Consider the following 16,467-nt stretch of genomic DNA (forward strand, 5'->3'; position numbering starts at 1 on the left):
AAACGGGCTGATTAATTCCTCACATCAGCTTGGTCGCCATTTTCTGCCTCTTTTTTCGTCATACATTTCCCCAATGTTGCCTCAAAATGGCACGGAATAAATTCTTTAATCGATTGCAAACATGTATGCTTTCCTCTTCAGAACTTTTTGAATCATATTCATAACTGGATGTGTAACAAGAAAGCATGTTCTCCGAATCTGAAGCCATTGTTTTGATTCTCCAGCAATGCAAGACTTGGCATGATGTCACGAACTGTGGGCGGGACTTTCTGAAAATGCCCAATTCGCAGCTCAATTTTTTGTCGATTTTGGACACTTTAAGTCATTTTTATTGGTGTTTTGTATTTCAATAAAAATATCATACTGCGTGTTTTGGGTATTTTAGATGCTATAAAACGTTTTTCTGATGTCAGTTAGGAAACAAAAAAGTGACGTTGGTTGTCCTTTAAACAAATGTCTTCGCTTTGACGATTTCCAATGTGCTGCAAGAGCTCTGACATCATTCCCATTAGCCACTAAATTCGAATCATGAACAGCAGTTTGCTGCAAGGACTTATCAATACCCTGCACAGCCTTGTTCGATTGTATCTTAAAAAATGAGAATGTGTTTGTTTGCTGCCTATTTTTAATGTCTTTTAGAGTTTTACTCCTGTTCTTACGCTCCATATTGCAACTGTCCGCCATGTTCGATGTAAATGCTGCAATGCATCATGGGTAAATGAATAATAATAATAATACATTTCATTTCTAAGCGCCTTTCAAAATTCTCAAGATAGCAAATAGATAGCCAGCTAGGTAGCTAGCTAACAGAAAATGGATAGTAAATAGATAGCTGGCTAGGTAAGTAGCTAAGAGAAAGCAAATAGATAGCAAAAAGCCAGCTAGGTAGCCAGCTATTAGACTTATGTGCGGCGGCGATAGCTACAGGTCTACTTTGGGCATCAAAGCCGTTAAGATTTGCGACCTTGATATCCTCTACCACGACTTTAGATTGCAGCAAAATAAATGCTAGGTGATTATGGCACGATATCGGTAAGACAAGATGGCAGACGACCAAAGTTAAAAACTCTGATGGAAAACAAACAATTTAAATTGCAATTTTACTAAATTTGTTTTTTTTTATAGCTATTTTAAAAGAAGTATGTCCTATGTGGCGCAGATCATGTACCTGTATGCGCTTATCGTCATAGACATGCGCAGGTGTCGGCGCAGTGGAGTCACAAAGTAGCGCCAGTGGCTGTCAAAATGGCGCAAGGGCGCGGCCCAGATGCATCCTGTGCTGTTTTGTACCAAATTTCATTCAAACCATAAAATAGATCCCCGCCAGTAATTTTTTCCCATTTGAGCCCTTTTACCTTTTTCGGATTTGTCCTCCGAGCCCGAATGGTTCCCGGCGCTGGATTGGCTGCCGGCAGAGGAGTGCGGGGCCAGCAGACTCCTGAGGTCTTCAGCGCCACCGTGCGTGAGGTCGCCGCCCTCCGAGCTGTTGAGCGAGTCGCTGAGTGCCGAGAGGGACGACGACGTGCTCTTGGTTTCGCTCAGGGGACTCCTTGAATTCAGGCCTGGGAAAATGTTACGAAATGACAAGATGACCAAAAGGAAATTAGTCGCATATTGGCGACAAAGTAGATGAAAGCTGTAATCTTGTATTTTCCACACGGATAAGGAACACCTAAAAAAATATTCCATTTTCTCAAAAGCCAAAATTACGCATTATAATCCGATCATCCTTGTTTCTTGATCTTCAATCTTCATCGTACAGACACTCTCATACTTATTAACATTCAAGTTACAAACAACGGTACATACAAACGTTTTTTGGAGTAACATATGTAGTATTGTCTTCAGTTGTACATGTACATCTCTTTATAGAGATATATATTTTATTACATTTGTTTTTCAGTACAAACCAATACAGGTTACTTATATAAGCCTTAAACATACATTCCACACAAAATATAGCACTAAAGCAACTTACGAACAAATTCACCTTATAAGTTGGAGAGCGTCTGTATTTTAAATGCTCTGTCAAACTATTTGTTCCAGCTGCAGTGATTGTGAAATCAATATAAACCAAGTTGTACTGTATTTTATTGTATTGCATTCACTTTAGCAGTGTTCCATCTAGTGGATGCATAACTCAACTACCATTGTAACTTGTAATTTCTATTCGAGATGCCGCATAATTTTCGATGCGCTCCATATGTGAAAAAAAGTTTTCAAACCAGCCATTTGTCGGAGGTGCGCTTTATACTTTGCAAAGCGCAAGGGCATTTTGGAAATTTGGAACTTTTTAATGGAGAAGATTTGACTTCACGGTGCTATTTTTTAAAACTCATTCGCTGCCGCTCCCAAATTTATTCAGGAATTGAAAAGTGTGACATGGAGCGTCATTTCTGAATTTATTCAGGTTTTGTTTATTGTTGCGGGGCGTGCCGATAAAGCGCTGGTCAGACCTCTGGCAATATTGTTCCCTTTTACAAGGGGGCAACATTTACCTTTTGTCCATGATAGAGCTTTGTGACAGCTTCAGCTGTTGTTAAAGTGCTATATTAATCAATATGTATGTATTGTATTGTATTTTGGACAGCCGCCCCCATTTCAAGCTCAGATAACTCCACATCCATATAACTTAGGAATTAAACTTTTGTTCCTGATAAAAGAAGAGAGTCTTCGGTTTCTTATGCTGAATTGAATGTTTTTGTAGTCCTAAAACTCAATATTCTGTGGGGTCTGAAATTTGAGTGACAATGACAAAAACCCTGGCACTTGAATGGACACATTCTTGGACATCGTTTGGCAGTGAATGAGTTAATCGGTTCATAAGACAAGTTGGCAGCAATCAACGTATACGGACAGGGGGCCATTTGAGGAAAATAAAACAAAAAAAGGGGGCCAGGCTGGCGTACCTGCGTGTCCGCTACTTATGTGGCTCTTCATGTCGCCCTCCTCCATGCACACAAAGTCGCAGACGCTGCAGCAGAGCGAGAACATCCATTGCTCCCTGTCCACATGGAGCGACATGTGGCCCACGAACTGGGCGTTGAGCTCCGTCTGGAAGCCGCAAACATGGCAGCTGCCGGAGCGAAAAGGGAAAAGGCAATGTGTCAAGCAACGGCGCCACGCATTTGCTAAGTGGCACAGCTTGGCTTCTTTGGAGAGCTCTGGAAGCAGATTAGCGCAATGATGGATTCCTTCAACCCCCCCCCCCCCCCCCCCCCACACCAAAAAAAAAGGAATGATGACACCTGGCTTTATGCTAAGCTAAGCTTCTGTCCCCTGGCGACAGAAATATGGAGCATAACGCGGAGACTATTTTCATGGTGACATCACGAGGACCTTAAGAATTGGTCTACAAATATATTTTTCCGTTTGTTTGCCAAAATATTCTCATGACACAAATCAGGGGGGAGGAAAACAAAATTGTTGCCACCTGTTGCACATGTTTGGTGTCAAAATAGATTTTGCAATGGCAAAAAGCGATATATTAACTCATTCACTGCCATTCCCGAATGTATTCGGGAATTGAAAATATGATGGAGGGTGCCATTCCTGAATTTGTTTGAGTTTTATTTTTTCATGCTTGGGTGTCGATAAAGCGCTGGCCATAGTCTCTGGCAATGTTTTTTGGTCTTTTCCACAAGGGGGCAACATTTCCCTTTTTTACATGTTAGCGCTTTGTTCCAGCTTCAGCTGTTGTTAAAGCGCTATATAAATCAATATATATTATTGCATTGTATTTTGGACAGTCACCCTCCTTTCAGGCTCATAACTCCAGACCCATATAATTTAGGAATTACAGTAAAGTCTCGTTATATCGATATTCAAGGGAGTCCGAAAAAATATCGATATAACCGGGACTATCGATATATCTGACCCTGTTTGCATGTAATTTTCTCCGTGCGTGCATAGAAATAGTATCGATATAACCGGGACTATCGATATATCCGATATCGATATAACGAGACTTTACTGTAACTCTTTTTTTCTGATGAAAGAATAGCCTCTCCGGTTTCTTACGCTGTATTGAATGTTTATGTCGTCCTAAAACTCAATATTCTGTAAGTCGTGGAATTCAAGTGACAATGACAAAAACCCTGGCACTGGAGTGGACACATTTTTTGCAGATCATCTGGCCGTGAATGAGTTAATTTTGTTCGTCATCACAATGCCATTTTAATTGTTCCCCTTCAAATAATTTTGTTGACACTTTTAACCCTATTATGCACCCCCCGTCATCTGATATTTTGTTGTTGATTGGGTGTTTTTTTTTTATAAATTTATTTTTCTTAATGTATTTAATATTTTTTTTCACAGTTTATTTTGTTATTTTTCCAATGTGAGACGAATAACGATTATCACATCTCATTCAATACTTTCATACACCTGGTAATCTGATAACATTGTTGACTGGGTGTTCCATTTTTCCAAACTTTTAGTTTCTGAAATATTTATAATTTATTGAATATAATTTTTTGGGACAACTTTTGCCTTAAAATAAACAAATAAATACACAAACAAATAAACAAACAAGCACACAAACAGGTAAATACATAAATAAATAATTAATGTGGTCCAGAAAATGGATGAATTGATCAATAAACGAGTAAATAAATGAATAAATACATGAATAAAACTTCATTGTAAAACAATCGGATTTAAAACTCTCAAGTCGAACGCCATTTAAGTCTTAAAGGACAACCGACACATTTTATGTTATAGCATCTAAACTACCCAAAACAAGCAGGCTGATATTTTTAGTAAAATGAAAAACACCAATAAAAATGACTTAAAGTGTCCAAAAACTACTTGAAAATGACCTCGGAGAAGCTGAGTTTCAGAAGGTCCCCCCCTTGTTCGTGACGTCACGCCAAGACATCTTGCCTTGCTTGAGAATCAAAACAATGGCTTCAGATTCGGACAAGATGCTTTCTTGTTACTCATCCAGTTATGAATATGATTCAAATAGTTCTGAAGAGGAGAGCATAAATGTTTGCAATCAATTAAAGAAGTCCTTCCGGATCATTTTGAGGCATCTGGACTGCAATGTAGCGTCCCGGAAAGTGCACAAGATGGCGCCCAAGCTCCATTGGAAATGGGCTGATTTGTCTGCTGGGAATTTCTGTCAACTAGTATCAAATAGTAGTCTTGGTGCAACACACAATGATTCACCATTGCGTTATTTGTGTTCATCCATGTTGATGGTGAAATTAGAAGGAAAACACACAAAGTTTTGTGACCAAACAAAGTACCGCAAAATGCATTGTGCGCCGCTTTCTCGGTCAGGGGCGGTCCCTCCGTGACGTCACGGTAGGTATCGTCACCAACTCAAAAACAAGACTTCCTGAACATTCTGCGCGAGTCTTAAAAAACGTAAAATATAGCTATATGCCGTGGAATCTTTGTAAAATACGCTCAGTAGAAGTCATTTCAAGTGATTTTACAAATTACGGACACAACTTGTCCGGAGGTGTTGGTTGTTCTTTAAATTAAAAGAACAAAAAAAAACTGAAATACTCAGGTTTCCATGTACCCCCAAAATACTTTTTTAACCCTTTCAGGCAAAGCGGTTATGACAGCGGACATCTTATCAGAATATGAAAGCCTTTAATCGTCCCACAATGGGGAAATTTGCATTTGTCAGGTGACAGAATGCAGAAAGAAGGTGAAAGGTTGTATTCCCGAAAGAGGCCATTTTCTTCGGCGCTGTCACCTGTAATAGTAGGCGCAGTTTTTGCGCTCTGCGCCATCCAGGGCGGGGCCGCACACGGCGCCGACGATCTGCTCGGCGTCCAGCTTGACGGAGTGGATGGTCAGGTGCTGATTGAGGTTGGCCCTGCACTTGGCGGCGTAGGGGCACAAGTGACACTTGTGCTTCCTCTCCTCTGCCACACACACACACACACGCACGCACACACACACACACACACACACACACACACACACACACACACACACACACACACACACGCACGCACACACACACACACACACACACACACACACACACACACACACACACACACACACACACACACACACACACACACACACATTTATTTATTTTATTATTATTTATTGATTTAATATGGACCAGTACCAGCACCTCAGTGCCTTCTCAAAGCAAGCATGCACTTGATTGGCCCCGAGGACACAAAGCGAAGTAACCTTTATGTCACCAGGGAAACCAAAAAGACCACCATGGTGACATATGCCCCAGCTTCTGCTCTCTGCGGTTTGGCCAAGCTGTTTGCAAGCCAACAAGCTCAGATGGTGTGTGTGTGTGTGTGTGTGTGTGTGTGTGTGTGTGTGTGTGTGTGTGTGTGTGTGTGTGTGTGTGTGTGTGTGAGACCATATCCAATTGTGTCGGTGGGGGCATTTTCAACACGGGTTTCAATTTGTGTGCTCCTTGATGAGGAGTGCTACGCAATGCTCACACCACATCTTCATTTGCTCTCTGTTTGAATTCGCTTTTGAGTGAAATTTGAGTGAAGCAACAGCGGAGAGGACAGAGGAAATGAAGAAATCTTGCACACGCATGTGTATGGGCATCATTCGGGTGGCGTCATGAGACACGGGGGGCAACTTTTTCCCGGTGAGACTAATCGTGGTTGTAATCTCTTTAAAGGAAGGCTAATCTAGTCTAGTCGACTCCATTCACCGATGCTTGCACTGCTAAATGTGCACGTGTGTACGGATTGACCAATAAACCGTTCTTAGACATGCATATATAATAATAGATCATTATTGGATTGGATCTGCCTTTATTAGTCTCGCAGTGGAGAAAATATACTCCATATATATATATATATATATATATATATATATATATACACACACACACACACACACACACACAGTAAAGTCTCGTTATATCGATATCGGATATATCGATAGTCCCGGTTATATCGATACTATTTCTATGCACGCACGGAGAAAATTTCATGCAAACAGCGTCGGATATATCGATAGTCCCGGTTATATCGATATTTTTTCGGACTCCCTTGAATATCGATATTACGAGACTTTACTGTATATATATATATTTACTGTATATATATATATTTACTGTATATATATATATATATATATATATATATATATATATATATATATATATATACAGTAAAGTCTCGTTATATCGATATTCAAGGGAGTCCGAAAAAATATCGATATAACCGGGACTATCGATATATCCGATATCGATATAACGAGACTTTACTGTATATATATATATATATATATATATATATATATATATATATATATATATATATATATATATATATATATATATATACACACACACAGTGAAACCTTGGCTTACCAACTTAATTGTTTCCCAGACAGAGTGTGCAAGGCGAAAAGTGTGTATCCCAAAAATTTATTTCCCATAGGGAACCATTAAAATGAGAATAATCCGTTCACAGGTCCCCATAAAACAATTTTCTATTTTCTAAGCCTTAAAACTACACAGAATATACCTTATTTTATGTATAATAAATGTGCTATTGTATTATCATTAAAGAAACAAACTGTTCAGTATAATAAAGTCATTTTATTTACCTTTGTGAAGGTCGTTGATGGCTTGATGGAATGGAGTGGTCGGTTTCATCAGCATTAAACACTTGATGAGGAACATAGCCTTCTTCTTTCACCATCTTGAGGAATGATCCCTTGTAAGTGCCTTCTCTGTGATAATTGTATCTAGTTGCTCATCAATTGTGTTCTGTTTAGCTGGGTTGATAGCTTTTTGCATCAAGTGTACAGATGGCTTGTGCGGGTTGTTTGTGGAGCCTGATTGATGAGATATTTTAACCTTGCAGTCTACACTCTGCCTTTGAACTATCAAAGTTTAAACTCTCTCACTGTTGTCTGCCTGTCTCTTTAATGTTTAAACCACCTCCCCTCACTGCTGCGTTCGTGACCAATCACGTGGCTTTAACCGAAGACTGGGGGTGGGGAATAGAGGGCAAAAACAGTCGGCTGCCATTTTGTTGTTAGAAGAACGGGCTCGTTCGCGAACAACACATCACTCATTGAGGCAGCTCCGTGTACGAAAAAAGTTCGTATGCCAAGATAAAATTTTCATCAATGTAACGTTCGTAAACCGAAAAGTTCGTAAGCCAAGGGGTTCGTAAACCGAGGTATCACTGTATACCCAAAATAAATATCTACATAAAAATATTCTTCTTTTCCTTTCGGCTTTTCCCTTCAAGGGGTCGGCACAGCAAATCAGTGTCCTCCATCTTTAGAGGTTTGATCCGCATGTTTGTTTTGGCCAATCTTTTACATCGGATGCCCTTCCGACGTAACATTCAAAAAAGCAAAAACTATACTCACATAAAAATATCTAACAAAATATTTTTAACTATACACACACACATAGTCAAAACGTTGTCCTTTTCCAGTGCTTGGTTACCTGTGTGCAGGGCCAGGTGTCGCGAAAGCGTCTGTTGCCTCCCAAATACTTTGCCGCAGACGGGACACGTGAAGAGCTGCTCGTTGAGCCGCCACCGGGCGATCCCGTTGCCCGGTTCGCTGTCTTCTTTTTCAGAGTCTGCAAAAGAAAGAAAATGTCTTAAAAAAGTCTTAATTTTTTGGCAACAGTGCGACTATGTAGCGACGCCACATTCCATATAAAAATATATCCAAATGCCCAAGTGCCACAAAGAAGCGCAGTTCACACGAAGAGCAGATAACAACTTAAAAGAGGAGTTGAGTTAAAGGGAGCAGCAGAGGGTGTGTGTGTGTGTGTGTGTGTAAGGGGGAGGGTGTTGAATTAACTTCCAGGCCACTCTTTGACACCGAGGAAACCAATCAGCTTTCCATTAACTGGCAGTGGGACAGGTAAAGCTGGCACAGGCTAATTAACCTCTGGACCGCCGTCTGCCACAGCAAAGGGGACTGCGGGGGCCTAGGGGTGGGGCGGGAGGCCCGGGCAAGGGCCGCGTCGAGCCCAAAGGCCCGTTGGAGATCTAAGCGAGGAGCTGGAGCTTGACACGGCGTGGTTAATTGAGATGTGTGTGCAAATGTCTTTGTCTTCTCCTCTGTTTGACTACAAAAAAATGTGTGTGTGTGTGTGTGTGTGTGTATGTTACCGTGGAAAGGCGCCCGGGTGGAGGAGGTGGCCTCTGCGGGGGAGGAGCTTTTCGAGCGCGAGTTGAAGGGTGATTGTCGAAAGCACTCGTCCAAGAACGAACTGCAAAAGGACAACATGTATAGTTTAAAAAAATGTTTTTATACAATAAATTACTAAAACGTTATCATTGACTCACCTGTTGATTCCCACCATGTTACCATCCTTGTGGTTGTTGGCTTTGCTCACTTTTTCTAGAAAACAAACAAAAATAAATAATATTAGCATACTTCAAGTCCATAACAGCAATCGAAATAACGATAACTTGCGATATTTAGGTATTTGTTGCGTTCCAAAATGAAATGAATGGAAATGCAGTTGATCAGACCACCCTCACCACCACCAGAAAAAAACAAGGATATTCCTATGCTATATTCAACAGTAGCCCAAATGGAACTGTATAGTGCCACTTAGCAATTTTTTGATGATGATACTAGTGCAGCATGTTCTACTGGAAACACATTCCTTGTGTGTTCTATATACTTGGCAATAAAGACGATTCTGATTCTATAAAAATAATTAGTATATGACTAAAATGAAAATAATAATTTTAAATATTATATTTATACTGTCATATGATTTCATTTGGAGTGTTTTTTTCCTTGTCAAACTGTTGTTATCAATTTTGTTTATATGCTAGCGAGCTAGCTATTTGCTATCTATTAGCTATCTGGCTATATATATATATATATATATACAGTAAAGTCTCGTTATATCGATATCGGATATATCGATAGTCCCGGTTATATCGATACTATTTCTATGCACGCACGGAGAAAATTACATGCAAACAGGGTCGGATATATCGATAGTCCCGGTTATATCGATATTTTTTCGGACTCCCTTGAATATCGATATAACGAGACTTTACTGCATATATATATATATATATATATATATATATATATATATATATATATATATATATATATATATCACAAGTCAGAAAGCATCAGGTGTCAATTAAGAGGTTTTTAATCAGCAAAAATGACGAGGAGTCTCCAAAGAAAAAAGAAGAGAAGCCACACCAGAGGTTAAGTTACCAGCAGTCCTTATGGAAGGTGACTCTCCTTCAATAAGTCATCAACGACCATCAAAAAGGTAAATAAAACTATTTTACAGCACAGTATTTCTTTAATTTTGTCATGATCTGGTTGGCGACCAATGGGTGGCGCTGTCGGCCCCGCCTGCACCTGCACAGGTGCTAGCCGTCCCGATCAGTGGCGGACTGCCACGTTCGGATTGGCGACCAACGGGTAGCGACGTCAGCCCTGCCTGCAGCCTCGCAGGTGCTGGTCGTTTTAATCAGTGACACTTAAAAGGACTCCCGGCACGACCATCCGGGTTTGTTGCATGCTTTGTCTGCAATCGCATGCATTGTATGCTGTGCATGTGTTTGTTTAACCATGGCGGACTTTTACACTTGGTTTTCTTTTGATGCTTTTTTTCTGTTCAGATCATTTTGATGTTTTACATTTTGTTCCTGCTGACCTTTATTTTAATACAATTTGTGAAACAACCTCCTTGCTCCCTCCTGCCTGCTTTTTGGGATCCGCACCCGCCATCACCACCTTACAAAACGTGACAAATTTCTGTCCTCATGTAATTTGCCTCTTACCAAACAGCAATTCCCTTTGACCTTCGACCTCCAACGCCATTCCATGAAGCCATCAATTACCATCACAAATGTAAAAAAAGTGCCTTTATGATACAATGCAGTGTAGGGAACCAATTAAGTTCGTAAATTGAGGTCTCACTGTGTGTGTGTGTACATATATATACAGTAAAGTCTCGTTATATCGATATCGGATATATCGATAGTCCCGGTTATATCGATACTATTTCTATGCACGCACGGGGAAAATTACATGCAAACGGGGTCGGATATATCGATAGTCCCGGTTACATCGATATTTTTTCGGACTCCCTTGGATATCGATATAACGAGACTTTACTGTATATATATATATATATATATATATATATATATATAGCTATAGAAAGGTGCATACAAATGAAATGTATTCCTATTATTAAAATAATTAACGGCCATTTTGCTCCCGCTGTTACCTGCCTTGGCAGAAGGAAAGACCATATATGGGCATACATATAGTGTAAGCATCAATGTCTTAATATATTGAAAAAAATGGCAGCATTTTTTTTAGTTCATAAAAACTTGATCACTCCGCACCAATTGCAGCTGTCAAATTGATTATTTCTTTCTTTTTAGTCACCCCCCTATCTTTACCAAGGCACAATCAGACATTATCTCCAACCTGACGTGATTGACATTTCATCAAATCGTCCAGAGAACATGTTGCCGACAGCCAAGAAAGAGAAGAATCCGCCACGTGCGACTTTCAAGGAGACGACGAGGAGCATCTCCAAAGCGGCCGAGTAACCCCCCGCCGCACCCCCTCCATCCCCCGGCGTTCTCGCCGACCTTGCCAGCGACGCATTTCTGAGGTCTTACTGCTGCGGGTAATTCATATTGATTGCTCATTGTGTGACAGCCTTGCACCGAGACCCCCACCCCCTTCCAAAGACCACCCACCCACACCACCTCCCACCTTGCACCATTTCCTTTCGCATCCGGTCCATTGTGGCAGTTAGTTGCAGTTTGCCAGGCCCCAGAGATGCCCCAGCCTGCCTGGGTCCCCCTCACCCCCACCTGCACCCCACCCACATTGTCACACCGCTCGCCAAGGACAGAGGTCTATTTCCACGTTGCTATGGCGATGCAGCACGGGAGAAATGTAAAGGCAGGGGGGTGGGGGGGCAGCCAAGTGTGCTTGAAGCCGCCATGTCTGAAAACGAGTCAAGGGAGACAGAATGAGAGAAGGAGAGGTTTGCGGCGGAAATGTGTACAGGCCCAGCGGGGAGGCATGGAAAGGTGGGTACGTACGCAAGGTGACATGCCTAAACATGTTAATTGTGTGTAAAAAAAAAAAAAAAAAATCTGCTCTTCATGAAGAAACACAAAAAGTGCCCCAACCGCTTCGGTCTCGACTATGTGGGCACTTGTGATGTTATAACAGAAATAGTTTTGTTTGACTCGAAAACCAGAAAGTGAACGTGTTGGAAACACACCTGATAATTTGAAGAGGAGTTCGGAGGCCATTTTGACCGAGATGTCCTGGGAGAAGAGGTCCTTTTGGGGGCGCGACAGAGGCTCCGGAGGGGTCGGTTCCGTCTTCTCGCGCGGCCCTAAAGTGCCGAAAGCTAGCAGGTGAGGAGGCGGAGCGGGTGGGGGGGCGGGCGACGAGACTTCGGCGGGGGACGGGTCCACCTCCATGGGTTCCGCTTTTACCTTCACCTTCAGAAAGTGGCCATCTTTGTTGTTCTCTGTTTGGGATGAACATTTGAAATCTTGAGTATTGATGCATGCATTAGCATGTTAGTGTGTAAAAGCTAATTGGATTAGCTTCTTTTAAAACTCTAATTCTCCCATAGGAACAGGTTTGTGGTGCTTGTAGAGCAAGTCATGACAGTTTTACTTTGAGTATTGTGGATTTTTAAAAAAAAGTCTTGTTTGTCAACAGAAACTTGAGACCTTTCGAAGAGGGAAGGCAGTGTTGAGGAGAGTCAACTGTTTTTTGGACCAACGCCAATGAAAAGTATAAAATGTTAGCTGACATCAAGACATTACTTTTTGCACGCCGACCGCCAGTTACAATGAAAAAGCATTTCATTGTAACTGGATAACACGATTGTAGTAATCACTATCACCCCCCCCCCAAAATATATAATATATATCAATTAAAAAAAAGATATACAGTAAAGTCTCATTATATCGATATCGGTTATATTGATAATACTGCTTATTACGATACTATTTTCATTTCCCATGCACATTTCTAGTCTTTTTATGTATAATTAGTTTCATGTAGTGCGATAATCCGGTTACTACGGTGCTTTTTCATCTCCCGCCGTCCAATCTTACTATGTTTATATCGATACAAAAGCTGCTTAAAGGACAACCGACGTCACTTTTTAGTTTTTTAACTGACATCAGAAAAACGTTTGATAGCATCCAAAATACCCAAAACACGCAGTATGATATTTTTATTCAAATGCAAAACACCAATAAAAATGACTTAAAATGTCCAAAATCTGCAAAACATTGAGCTGCGAATTGGGCATTTTCAGAAAGTCCCGCCCCCAGTTCGTGACATCACGCCAAGACGTCTTGCATTGCTAGTGAATCAAAACAATGGCTTCAGATTCGGAGAATATGCTTTCTTGTTACTCATCCAATTATGAATATGATTCAAATAGTTCTGAAGAGGAAAGCGTACATGTTTGCAATCGATTAAGGAATTTATTTGTGCCATTTTGAGGCAACATTGGGGGAAAATCTCTCACCCAAAAAAAGAGGCACAAAATGGCGACCTCCTGTGGCCGCCTCCGTTTCCACAGGCTGATAAATTCCTTATATGGCGCTTGGACGCCCTCTTTTGGCCTTCTGGCAGCTTTTGGGTGCAACACGAGGTCCCCAGACCAAATAAGTACAGCAAAATACATTGGCGTGATGGAAGGACCGCTACAATGCGTCTTTTTTACGGTAAAGGGCGGTCCTTTAGTGACGTCACGTACGGACTCGTCACCAACTCAAAAACAAGACTTCCTGAATATTCCGCGCAAGTCTTAAAACGTAAAATATAGCTATATGCGGTGGAATCTTTGCAAAATACACTCGGTAGAAGTCATTTGAAGCCATTTTACAAATTATGGACACAACTTGTCGGGGCGTCGGTTGTCCTTTAAGCTGAATCGATATTTGCTTAGGGAATTCTATACAGTAACACCATTATCGAAATCTGTATTGGTCGCACCGTTGGTCACGTGACCAGCTTCCGTGTTTTGTACAGTGTAGCAGACACCATTTTCATTCCGAAACTCGTAAGATGCAGATATCGCAGCAGAAATTAAAGTATTTGCTTAGGGGTTTCTATACAGTGCCACCATTATCGAAATCTGTATCGGTCGCGCCGTTGGTTGACTTGGTCACGTGACTTGGTTACGTGACCAGCTCCTGTGTCTTGCAGTGTAGCAGACGCCATTTTGCTACCGTCTTCAACCATAGCAAAACGAAAGAATTGTGACCTCGGAACGAAATACAAGGCAATCGTGGCTGTTGAGGAGAATCCAACACGAAATCAAAGCCAAGTATGCCCCAGAAGATTCCCATAATGACGAGGATGATAAGGATGAAGAACCAACTGAATACACACCTATTGCAACAAAGACACAAGCGTTGCAAGGTGCTACGGACACGATCTTACTTAGAATCCAGAGAAAATGAATCGGGTTTTTTTTAGAAAGGTTAAACAAGATTGAATCATTTGTGTTATATTGTATTATATCACGTATGTATTTCATCACTTTGCTGCTGTGAAATGTAAATTTCTCCACAGTGAGACTAATAAAGGCATATCCAATCCAATATATATATATATATATATATATATATATATATATATATATATATATATATATATATATATATATATATATATATATATATATATATATATATATATATATATAATTTTAGCGATTAGTCATCTTATTGTGTTTCAGGTTGTGAAAAATGGGGTAGGCAACTGTATATTTACACACATACAGTAAAGTCTCGTTATATCGATATCGGATATATCGATAGTCCCGGTTATATCGATACTATTTCTATGCATGCACGGAGAAAATTACATGCAAACAGGGTCGGATATATCGATAGTCCCGGTTATATCGATATTTTTTCGGACTCCCTTGAATATCGATATAACGAGACTTTACTGTATTTATTCATACATTATTTTTAACACCCTGATAAATGATATGTTCACTTTTTTTACATTTGGAGAAAATGAAATGTTCCATGATCCGAAGTAAATCAATCGGCCTTTGGGTCAAAACAAAGCTGTAAAACAAATCATTAAAAACATCAAATGAATAAACAATAAATACTGTTATTATTATTATTATTATTTTAAAAAATGGCTGTAGCAAATAAAACAAAGCCCCCTTGGGGGAGTTGGTAAAAATCCAGGTGTCTTGTTTGATTGGAGGGCAGGACGAAAAGAGGATACAGACAACCGCCCAAACCTCTTAATCCCTAAATCAGGCGATCGTGTCGGTCTCGGAGATGTGGCGGTGGTGGGGGGAGAGGGGTGGGGGGGTGCCTGGCAAGCTTTAAAGGGGCGTAAGGGGGTCAACCAGGGGACACTCGAGCATCCATCATTGGATCGCTTCACTCAAAAACTCGGGAGTGGGGGGAAAAAACACGTGCTAAATGTCACGACGTTGAACTGGAACTCCCACACCCCCGCCGACATAAACATGTTTACCGGCGTTATCCGGAGATGGCACGCAGCGCTTGGGAGGTATCTGATGGTGAACACCCGGATCTCTCAAATCCACTTGTCAGCGACATCAAAGAGGAAAAATAGTCTGACTCCCACGCCGATGATACTTTTTCTTGACCTCGCGTTCTGTTGCCATAAAAAGAAGTCCACTTAACACCTTCGCCCACCTAACCACCTCAACCCAAAAGTGGTACAATTTGGAGATAAAGGCCTCAAAAGTCAAATCAGTAGCCAGGCGGACAACATCATGTTATAAATTTAGGACTGAAAAGAGGATTTTTGAAGTATCTGTAGATGCTGTAGATGTAGATAGATGTAGATGCACAGAACCTCAGCCAAGAAGAAAGATTCAAAAGAAGCTAACAAAACTTATCACGCGACATAACGTAAACGTACATTATACCGTGACTGTAAAATGTACTTGACAGTTATGAAAGGCGCTTAGTCGCTCGTAGCAGACAACGCAATGCAAACATTGCATTGCAGACACAATGGAGAACAGGAGCAAAATCTTCAGCAAGGGATATTTACCGTGAATTAAGCAAGGGAGCATTTGTGGTAGGTATATCCTTAATTAAAAAAATAAACGTTACCCTTTGCGACAATGTTTTTTTTTTTTTTTTTTTTTTTTTTTGCTGATAGTCATCTTATTGTGTTTCAAGTTGTTAAAAATGGGGCAGGCAGCTTTATGGCCGAGCAGGGGACTTTTCAGAGTTGTTTGCCATGTTGTCCGCTAACTTTTTGTCATGAGTTTCAGACATTGTTTTTACTATAATAATGACAAATTCGGCGGGCCGGATTAAAAAGCCTAACGGCCGTATGTCACCCGCAAGCCGTAGTTTGCCCATGCCTGATCTAAGGACTTATTTTTTTGAAAACAAACATTTTCTGCAATTGCAAATCATTTTTTTTGGGGGGGGGGGCTGTGCTATTACTATTGTTTTTCAGATAAGGAGGGGT

At 40.7% G+C, this 16,467-nt stretch overlaps 1 protein-coding gene across 5 annotated transcripts in view; it reads right to left on the reverse strand.

Annotated features, from left to right (window-relative positions):
- znf827 (zinc finger protein 827) overlaps positions 1-16,467 on the reverse strand; it is a 66,293-nt gene that overhangs the window by 2,864 nt on the left and 46,962 nt on the right. For all 5 annotated transcript variants that reach the window (XR_016116203.1, XM_089005926.1, XM_089005925.1 and 2 more), the window contains exons 6-12: positions 12,230-12,484; positions 9,279-9,333; positions 9,102-9,202; positions 8,423-8,560; positions 5,714-5,885; positions 2,910-3,076; positions 1,356-1,562 (exon numbers count right to left, since the gene is read on the reverse strand). Coding sequence is in view for 4 of the 5 variants with exons in the window: in XM_089005926.1 (XP_088862052.1) it covers positions 1,356-1,562; positions 2,910-3,076; positions 5,714-5,885; positions 8,423-8,560; positions 9,102-9,202; positions 9,279-9,333; positions 12,230-12,484 (1,095 nt within the window). In the remaining variant the exon portion in view is untranslated. The remainder of the gene's footprint in view (positions 1-1,355; positions 1,563-2,909; positions 3,077-5,713; positions 5,886-8,422; positions 8,561-9,101; positions 9,203-9,278; positions 9,334-12,229; positions 12,485-16,467) is intronic.

Source organism: Hippocampus bargibanti, linkage group LG10, assembly GCF_051943395.1.
Source record: "Hippocampus bargibanti isolate YZ-2025 linkage group LG10, ASM5194339v1, whole genome shotgun sequence".
Classification (NCBI taxonomy): Eukaryota; Metazoa; Chordata; class Actinopteri; order Syngnathiformes; family Syngnathidae; genus Hippocampus; species Hippocampus bargibanti.